The sequence below is a fragment of the Silurus aristotelis genome, assembly GCF_946808225.1.
Source record: "Silurus aristotelis genome assembly, chromosome: 2".
NCBI lineage: Eukaryota > Metazoa > Chordata > Actinopteri > Siluriformes > Siluridae > Silurus > Silurus aristotelis.
Genome location: NC_139575.1, coordinates 25501016 through 25512032, shown reverse-complemented (window position 1 = coordinate 25512032; position 11017 = coordinate 25501016). Strand labels below are relative to the sequence as shown.

Below are 11017 nucleotides of genomic sequence, written 5' to 3'. Positions count from 1 at the left end.
ATTTGTATACATATCCAGTATTGGTTATACATATTCCATAGCACTTACATACATGTTTGTAGTCTCTTTCTTTTAAATAAATAAAGAAAGAAAGAAAGAAAGAAAGAAAGAAAGAAAGTAAGAAAGAAAGAAAGAAAGAAAGAAAGAAAGAAAGAAAGAAAGAAAGAAAGAAAGTAAGAAAAAGAAAAATCAATATTGACTCAAGGGCACATGGGAAACATTGCTGCCTAAGATGGACTGTGTCATCTGTTCACTAGTGACGTGCCTACAAAATAGCCACATGCCTTACCCGGAATAGCTGTGACATATGAAGTGAAGGCTCCAACAAACAATAAAGTTTATAATGTTGGCTTTGCGTTTGTACATGTTTGAGCAGGCCAGTCAATATAGATTTGAGTGTGATAAACAAATCCATTTGTTGAAGACTCAAATGCTTGTTTTCATTTCATAGAATTTGTCTTATATGATATAATCTATAATAAAGTGTATTTTAACCAAGTGTGGCTAAATGTGATTTGCATCCAAATGTCTATCATTTTACGCAGTTATCGTGTCACCATTTTCTTTATATATATATATATATATATATATATATATATATATATATATATATATATATATATATAATTGCCAGTGAGTGCTGTTTCGTTGTTTATCAAATGACCCGAAGGAGCTGTTAACAAGTTTAAAAGCTGCGTGAAGTGACAGAAGGTAAAAAGAAAGTGTTTTTATTGAGGCGTTTCTAAAATTAGCAGGTCACAATCAAGGAGGTCACAAAGGTCATAAGAGATCACAAAGGTGGAGCTACAGCAGGCACTAAGGAAAGGCTTTGTGTTCATTATTTAAAACTAACCTCAAATTTGGTTTTCTTATGAAGTAAACTCACAAATGCATTACTTGTCTCTTTATTACTGCTATCCAAACAAGAATCCTCGTAGATAATCCAAATCATTGAAGTATTTTTGGGAGAAATTTGGGAGAACTCTTCTTAGTATCCTCCGCTTTCCTTTATTTGCTCCTTCTGTGATATCATTTGTTTTGAATAGGAAGTGATTTACCTTTAATTTAATTAACCTATCATTTGAAACTTTGTCAACACTTAGTGCATACAGTTTATAAACGTGTATGCCAGTTATACGGCATACGTGCACCGCTTTCATTCTGATTGGAAGTATTGCGCAACACATTTTTGCCGTATATTTTTGACACGTGCACTCAACTTGCGCATGCGCAGCGTTAGACTTGACAACGAATGAACAAATGAATGAATGAACAAACGAACGAATGAATAAATGAACGAATAAATGAACGAATGAACAAATTAATGAACGAATTAACTAATGAGTGAACAAATCTACGAATAAAAATAATGTGCGAACAAATGAACGAACGAATGGATGAATGGATGGATGGATGCATGAATGAATGGATGTATCTTAATAATTTAAATAAACTCAAAATTGTAAAACAAAATGGAACATATTTAATGTTAATAGGGTGCAAAGAGTGCAAACATAAATATTATGAAATTCTCAGTTTATAATTCACTGCACAGCTTTTTCGTGCTCCGGTCTGGAGTTTCTGTTTTGCAAGCTCCGCCTCACGCGCGCCCCCCCCCCCCCCCGTCTGACACGTAGGAATAACAGAGAGAAAGAGAGAGAGAGAGCGAGAGAGAGAAGGAGAAAGAGAATAAGGCTGAGAGCTCTAGCTCCAGTACAGCGGCACCCTCGACACATCAGTGTGCTCGACTCGCTCGCTGTATTGCGGAGCTCCACCACACACACACACACACACACACACACACACACGCGATCCGACTCTGATCGTCGGCTTTAGCTGCCTGTCAAAAGCGACTCGTTTTTCTTTCATATTCCCAGCTGTCTTGAATGTCACACTGAAAAATGGCGATCTGCGCTCAGTCCTCAAGTCTTTTCTGGCTCTTCATGGTGCAAACGGTGTTGATCCTGTGTGTGTCCTGGCCCGGAACGGCGACGCTCCGCTTCCCGCAGCACTACACGTAAGTCCAGCAGGTGCGCGAGTTACTCGGGAATGATCGGGGTCGGGGGAGGATCGGGGTCGGAGGGGGGGGGGATCGAGGGGAGGGTGGACAGGTGTCTTCAGCGCGAGACTCTTTTTTAACGTGCGCGACTCGGTGATGTGTGTGTGTGTGTGTGTGTGTGTGTGTGTGTGTGTATTTGAGAGTGATCATGTGTTGTGGTCGAATGCATCCTGTCCTCCATGGTCAGCTTGGTATGTAGAGCTGACGACGCCTCCCGTTCACCATGCCTTATTATTTTTTTCGCGGTGATCATGAACGATTTACACACACACACACACACACACACACACACACACACACACACACACACACACACACACACACACACACAGGTGGCCGCCGTTACCGAATAACTCGCGCCTTCCTTCAATTATTGACTATTGCGCCGAGCTTTTGCTGACAGGTTAGCAAGCGTGGCGGTGGTGAAAGCACAGAAAGCCTTGTGTATCAGATACTTTTCCCCTCTACACACACACACACACACACACACACACACACACACACACACACACACACACACATACACGAAGTAGCCTTTTAAAATATCTATTTAGGGCAAACTGACCAGTGTTTGTTCAATTGTTAAGTCAACAGCCCTGTCATGTGGCAGGTGAAGAGAGCTTCTCCTGAACACTTTATTGGAGTCATTTACAATAACGATTATAATAAAAGGATCATTAAAGGCACACATTTTGACCTGACCTATTATTGCCCTTCAAAATGTCTCTGAGATACACCCCAATAACCTTATAGGGTCCTTTTGACCCTTGCTGATAAACCATCCTGGTTCTTGCACAGTGAGAAACATCTTGACTGCCTTGTGCATAGTTAAATGACCGGCTTTCCAAAATATTCCAGGAAAACGAGCCGTGATCATACTACTGCATATACATATCTCATATAATGACCTAGAAATGTCACACGCCAATAAGGAGCACTTGATTTAGTATACCGTCTACTGTCTTGTTCTTTATTGTACCCCTAATCCCTTCGCACTCATATATACCCAGCGTTTAACTTTCAGAAATAGACTTGAAGATAAAGTCAGATGCTGGTTTGAGCCGTGCAGAGTGCTGTGTGGGACTTGTGGAGGTCCTGGCCACAAGCTATAAATTACATTCTTATAAGATAGAGATGATTTGACCTCATTGTACAAACAACAGGTGTGTGTGTATGTGTGTGTGTGTGTGTGTGTGTGTGTGTGTGTGTTTGTCGTTTTGCTCTACAGGGCCTTCTCTGGGTCAAATTACGCAGCTGTTTGCTTGTTGAGCCCTCTCACCTTAAACAAAGCTAGACTTCATGCCCTGTATTTCCATTATTGCCATTTAGGTTGCTGCATTGTGGGAGTAGAATTACAGTAGGGTTTCATGCAACATCTAATGTCTCAGGAGTGATCGTTGTAGTATTGCACTGTTTTTTAGCAGATGTGTCAGGCACAGTTGCTTGAATCTATGAGCAGGATTCTTCCTGATTAAACTTATTTAAGTTATATGTTTCCTTAATACATGTCAAATGCAAATATGTTTACTTTATGTTTCCTGTACAGTATCGCCCGCGATAAACGAAAGAAAATGCGATAAACGGACGCCACTCCACAAAAAAAGCTATTTTATGTATACAGTAGTATACTGTATTAACATTTTACTTTATTTTGTAATTAATAATTATTTTGTAATTTTTTTATTATTTCACCATAAAACTCCATAAAAACAATTCCCTATACGTTTTTGGTCTATCGTGCTATCCGTAAGAGACCGGGAAAATCAGCAAAAAAAATTATTATGCGGCAAATGCAACCGGGGGCGTGAGATTCGAACCGCGGTAAAGTGGCGGATTACTGTATATATATTTGCTCTCCATGTGCTTTTGTAAGGTTGATATGTGGAGAAACTGTGGAGTAAATGCTAGCTTGCTGGCTAGATCTCAAAACATATTCACATACACCTTAAGAACAATATATTTCCAGCATTACCACAGTAATGTTGCAGCTTGTTAGCTTGGTTTGTTTTTAAATAGCTTCTGTCAAATATTGTTTTTTTCTTTTCAAAGCTAGCTATTTAGTTTGTTAATGAGTGTTGTTTGTTTTTTAAGACATTAAATGGGCAACTAGCCTGTTTAGCTAGGTTACTGTAAACATGGTCAGATATTGGTGATTGGTCATGGCCACTACATATACAACTTTATTAAACTGCCATGTAAGCAGTAACAGTATAAAAAATAAAGTCTTGGTAGGGAAATGTAGCATATAAATTGTAAATTACACAATTTGACCCAGATTCCATTGCTATTGTAAAAATCTACAACTATAGTACATTGCATATGTAGCTAGCTAGGAACCAGAAATGTATGTTTAGAGTCAGTTTTAATAAGGTTGTAGTTGGTGTTGCAGTTTCTTACTGTGAAACTAGATTTATGGAAGCTTATATAGTAGGGCTGTCAAAATTAACACCTTAATAACGCATTAATGCAAATGTATTTCTGTTTGACAGATATTTTTATAAAAATATAAATGAATAAATATAAAAGAGGTGAAAAAGCCTTCAACAGAATACGCATTTATTCGTGACATCCTTTCTTTACCATATAAAAAAAGAAAACTCTACCAAAAAACAATTTTAAATCACTACGCATTTGTTTTACTGAAGCACCTAGTCTCAAACAAAGCACCAAAATACGCCATGATGCTCACATTCAGCAATTAAAAACGTCTGTGTGGAAACAAAAGTTCCGTTTGGTGTCCTGATGATTTATGTAATTTAAAACACCATAATTACTTTCAAACATTTACAAGAATATTTTGTATACATGCTCTATGTTAAGTTTGGTTACACTGATAATCAACATACATTTGCATAAATGCCCATATTGTTATTATATATATATTTGCATCGTCAACGATGTACTTAAATCTTAGTATTGTGCTTTGTTTGTGTCATGGAAAAGTGTAGTATCACTTTACTGTGTGCATCATGCCACATTATAGATTATGCTAATTTACTATTTCACGCAATTTGTTCTGGATGTTTTCTAATTCTTTGGTAACATTTGGTAACATTTGGTTCCGTAACTTTTTGCTCCCTCATTTTAATAACTGTGAAAAACAGTAATACTAAATTATAAAAGTCTGGTTTTATTAAAATGCATTTAACTGGATTTCTATAGATTTGTTCTAGCCTAAAGAACTAGAAGTTTCCATGATGATCGAGACCACTACATGTCTTCATAACGCTTAGAAGCACTAACTCTTTCACGATAGACGATTTGACAATTGGTTGTGATTCGTTGTTTAGTGTTATAGGCATATGTACACTAAACGATTGTTCACACATGCCACACACTACACTTTTGATGTGAATTTGGGTTCACCATTTTGTAAAGAAGCAAGAAAAAAGAGAACATCTGGAGAAGTTTAATTGAGGAAATGAGGGCATTGAAAATGGCATTTTCTGCAAATAGAACTAGAGGTGTAGTAAGAAATGGTGTAACTGTTTTAAGGTATTGTGTTTTTTTTTATTTGGGTTATTATTTGTGTTGTGCAATATTATTGTGTCTTATATTTTTGCCCATGGATTTTTGTTAAAAAAAAAAATTACAATAAATTTGGAGAGCAAATATGTTTTTTTTTTTTGTTTTTTTTTGCCTTTCACTGAATGTTTATTTCTGCTGACATGTCGAACTTCATGAGTTGGGGTTGAAGTCTTGAACCTCAGCTTTACCCATATTGTGTGTTGATCATAGAACTCTCCATGGTCCTGAAGTCAACTAGCAGGCAGTGTCTAATTAACAAAGCATTAGTATTGGGTAGTGATAAAGTATGTTTTCTTTGTTACTGTACTTACATATATAATTTTTTAGTATCTGTATTATTTTTATTTGGAGGAAACCTTTACTTTCTACATTTTAATACGTAATAACTTTATTCAGAACAAAAATGGCAATTTTACATGGATGAATAAATTGAATTAAACGAGAATCTTGTGCGAGACCCCAAGAGTTGGCTAATGGATCTTAAAAACTTAAAACTTAAGTTTGTGTGGGTTCTCTCACTATATGCCTGTAACATTAGAAAACTCATTGATGAATAGGAACATGGAACAGCATTAAAGATTACAATATAGTTCTGAAAGATCACTACTTTTACTTTTAATACCCAAATACAGTTATTGTGTACTGAGTCGTTTTAATGCTTTTGCTAGATTAATATTTAAGTCTGGGATTTTTACATTTACTACTGCTATCCATAATATTGACTTTAAAGCACTTTACACTTATTATATCAAACGGAACAGAAAACCTCCTGTTGCCCTTTAAAGGTAACGTCCCTTATAATGATTGTTGCTTGTATTTCTAATTATATGAGGTTGCCCCGGAAGCAGGTTAACAGCTAGACTCATTGACATTTGGCTTAAAGACCTTCGACATAACACTGCTGCAAGCTAATGATTGTGTCTAATAGCATAAACCGTGTTGTGCCAAAGCAGAATGCTTACTACTAGCTATGAACAGTAATCAGCTGAGTTGTACCCTATGTTCAATTTCTGGGCATAAAAGGGTCATTTAATATAACTTGCCATATTTCTGAATGCCACATTTAAGAGAAGATGAAAAGAATGCCCCAGTTCTTAACCAGATGTCTTCTTGTGGCCTTTTCCTCTAGGAGCTTTACATGTACAACATCTACGGGTGGTCGAAAGGGGAAAAAAAAGTTTTGTCTGAACACAGACAATCTCAGTCTAAGCCCGAATCTTGATACAGTAAAGCTCTTTTCTCAGTCCATGAGCTGTGTGTTTTATTCAGACACCAGGTGTTTTGAAATTCCCCATGCCTCCAAGCTGCCATTCTCTGTTTATGCTGAAATAGAGATGATGAAACCAAACATCATAGGCTTTAGTGCATCTCTCCTTCTAGACTGTCAGTTATACACAGGTGTCTGTATGAAGTTTTTATCAATACAATAATGTTAGATACCTGCCTACAAGAAAGTAATCTATTAATCATTGTCAGTGGAAATCAGTGACTGTAAATTGTACAATTTACATCTATCTATCTATCTATCTATCTATCTATCTATCTATCTATCTATCTATCTATCTATCTATCTATCTATCTATCTATCTATCTATCTATCTATCTATCTATCTATCTATCTATCTATCTATCTATCTATCTATCTATGCCTTTAGCCTCAGATTCCTGTTTTTTTTTTTTTCCTGCTTATCCACCTCAAGGTTTGTTGTGTTATGAGATGCGTTTCTGCTTCAATAGTATTTCAGACCAGTGGCCACTTTCCAGTCGGCAAGGCTTTCTATCTACAGAACTCACTGTTTCTTATTTTTCACACCAGTCTCTGTTTTTGATGCTATGTTTGTGAGTGCTATCATTATTATAGTTAAACCAAGCTTCAGTTCAGTTTAATTTAGTTTTATTTGTAAAGCTGCTTTTATCAATGGAAATTGTCCCAAAGCAGCTTTACAGAAATACATTACTAATATATGTACAGTATCGGTCGACCAATACGGGTTTGTCTCTGTCCGATGCCAACATTTAGATATCAGGGTAGCCGATGGGCGATATACAATGCTGACTTTTTTGGACGATATGTGTGGCTGATTATAAAATCTAATAGTTAATAAACAAGACCTTATACATAAAAGTGCTTAATGTAAACATGTATTAAACAACACAAGCCTCTCCGATCAGTGCACTTCTTACCAGGTTTTGGTCCCCACACCTACCTGTAGCCTAAACTACAGCTGGTTGAAGGCTCACTAACAATGCAGTTCTAAAAGGTTACTCATTCTCTCTCCAAATGTTTAACCAATGAAATATATAAGACTAGATTAAAACTAGAGTAAAACCTAAACCTTGGGACACACCCAGCTGAAGGTCGGCCATCAGGGAATGCCGGGTGGGTTTTTGAGCGTCCGTTGGCTTGAAATTCTTTTCACACCTTTCGCTCTGGTCGGATGGCATCAGCAGTTTTTCGGGTGATTCTGCATGTTGAGCAACAGCGGAGCTCGTTTACAAGAAAGAGAATCCGATTAGCTATTTAGCTTAGCCAATGAGCACACAAGAAAAAAGAAGGAACACTCTTGTCTTTGCAACTTAACAGACATGATTGCAAAAAAGCTACAGGAATCCATTAATAATGATCACAGCAGGTGTAAACGGTGCTTGATTTATATACAGTGGTCCGCAGGAACTTGCGGGAGTTACATTCTAAGACCAATGTAAGGCAAGTTCTGAAAAATCCACGAATTTTGGACGCCCCTATAGTACCTTCCTTAGTGAATTCATTTAGACATTGTGTCACTTTTATACAATAATGTGTTTTAAAAATTGTTATGAAATTTGTTAGTGAAAACAGTTTAAACTGTTAATCCTAACGATCCCCAACATTTGGTTCTGCCGCGGATTCCTGCAAATTTAAAATAATCTGCAATTTACAGTTATGCCTCATGGTTTGGTGGTTTGGTGTGTCACATGCGCTTGCCTAATAATCAGCCTAACTTGCAGCACAATCAGCCGATGCTAATTAATTCAAAAATTCCAAAAATTGTCCCGATTAATCGGCCAGCAGATCATTTGGACGACCTCTACAAATATACATTTCAGAATAAGGTTAAGTCCAGTAGTTTACAGTTTGGAAAATCAACCAAGTATTTTGCATCCCAGATATTAATAGCTAACCTGTTGTAATAGTATTATAAGAGTGTTATGAGCATTCAGACTTCTCTTTTGCCTATTGACTATGACTCATATTTATCAGATTATAGCAGAAAGCCATCTTTTTTTAACCAAGCGCTTGTCTTCGAACAGCAGTCGGTGAACCGAGGAACCAAGTTTAAAAATATCAGAATGAGTGACGCAGACGTTACATTTCCATACATCTGTATGCATACAGCCGCATACCGAGAGACCCAGTTTAGCACTGAGAATCTCTCTATGATAAATTCGCACACACTTCACAACACGCTCTGCTCGGCCTTGTGGGCAGGATTAGCAAACATCTAGCTTCAGAGAATATGCTGAAACAGTTTCGCCTAGTATAAGGCGAAAAGAGCAGACATCCACCAGTACACACAGACATACACACATACACAACGACTGTGTATTGCTTGGGGCCAGAGGTGTTGTCACTAGCAGTTAGCATCAATAGTGTGTGTAGCACACCGCTCCCTCTCTCTCTCTCTCTCTCTCTCTCTCTCTCTCTCTCTCTCTCTCTCTCTCTCTCTCTCTCTCTCTCTCTCTCTCTCTAAAGGGTTCTCTCCCTTTACTTCTGGTGGACCTTTTGTTAGCCTGTGTTTCTTCAGCACTGATGCCTCAGTAAATCTTTTGCTGCAATTGTAGGACCTTGTTATCAGTAATTCGCAAGTAGTAATGACATCAGATTTCAGGACATGCGATGTGCAAAGTAAGGAAAAAACATAATTGGTGTATTTATAAAAGTGTGTTTTCTGTTTTAAAGTACAGCTTATAAAATGTTTATTTGACTCTTCCAGGCATGAGTTGCTTTTGCTGTTATTGTACTATAAAATTTTTTGACCATTTATGCAACAGTAGCCAATAGAAAGTAGCTTAGCAACAAGTTAAACAGCAAATAGCGTTAGTTACACGCTAACTTTAGTTATGACTATACACTGTATATGCACTATATATATATATATATATATATATATATATATATATATATATATATATATATATATATATATATATATATATATATATATATATATCTTTGGATGTGGTAGCATTTAATTTTCTCTTCACTTGGAGATCCCAAAACTGTTGTACATTACAATGCCCCTGTGCACAAATCCAGCTCTATGAAGATATGGTTTGCCTGGGCTGGAGTGGAAGATGAAATGGCTTTCTTGAGTGGCATGCTATAGAGCTCTGACTTATTGAACACTTTTGGGGTGAATTGGAATACTGATAGTGCCTTTACTAACATCCTTGTGAGTGAATAAGCACAAATCTCCAAAACCACAAACCAAATTCTAGTGGAACATCTTCCCAGAAGAGTGGAGGTTATTAGAATAGCAAACTGGAATCAAATGTGGAATGGAATGTTCAAAAACATATAGGAATCTTATAGTCAAGTGTCCATAGAGTGTTTAAATGTATATACAGTATACTCTAGATTTCTTTTATTATTGTTACTCCACTATCTCTTTCAATTTTATTCCTCATTAGAGATGTGTCATAAAACAGATTGGACAGTTTAAGACCTGATGTGTAGTACTAACTTTTAAGGAACATAAGTCACATATTATCCTCTAGATTAATATTATGAAACAGTAGACAGGGTGTTATGTTTGGAAACTGAAACGAGAGCCTGTTCATGACCTTATCCTTTTTTTCTAAACCACTTTCTATTAATAGGTCACAGTAGTGTCGTTTCTATTCTGGCCCCTGATTGGTTGGTTAAATAGGTATGGAAAAGTGTTGATCATTTGTTATATGATACATCACGACATCCAATACAATATGACAATACTGTACACTTGAACACATTGAGGTAAGAATTTGCAGGTTGTAGTGTTAGTCAGTGTAGTGTTTTTCTAACTAGTTCAGGTAGTTTGCAGTAGTTTAGTTTGGAGCGTCAAAGAAAACATATAGTAGGTGACCTTTTATTTTTGTTGGTTATTTAATATAGGCCATAATTTAAGGTTGATTTTGATAAATTATGCAGACTAGGAAAGGTTTTCTGGGTGGCACAGTGACTGCAGAGACCCTGATCTTTTCCTGGCTGCTTTCTTACTTTGTGAAGATTTTCCAATTTGGGTTCCCTCCGGGTTCTTGCCTTTTTCTCACATAAACATGTCAGTAAATTGATTGTGGAATGTTTGTGTGTGAGAGTTCCCAAGATTGAGATTATGTGATCATTGAATATGCATGACTGATTAAAGTTTGTTAATACAAGTCCTAATAAATGACTAGACACTTCTTTTG

General features: G+C 36.8%; 1 protein-coding gene across 2 annotated transcripts in view; it reads left to right on the top strand.

Annotated features, from left to right (window-relative positions):
* The first annotated feature begins 1519 nt into the window (after positions 1–1519).
* The window catches only part of cacna2d2a (calcium channel, voltage-dependent, alpha 2/delta subunit 2a), a 224953-nt gene continuing 215455 nt past the window's right edge, over positions 1520–11017 (top strand). The window contains exon 1 of one of the 2 annotated variants that reach the window (XM_083529148.1): positions 1520–2017. In XM_083529148.1, the coding sequence (XP_083385274.1) occupies positions 1902–2017 (116 nt within the window). In that variant the 5' untranslated portion in view covers positions 1520–1901. The remainder of the gene's footprint in view (positions 2018–11017) is intronic. The other variant, XM_083529147.1, reaches the window with a different exon arrangement.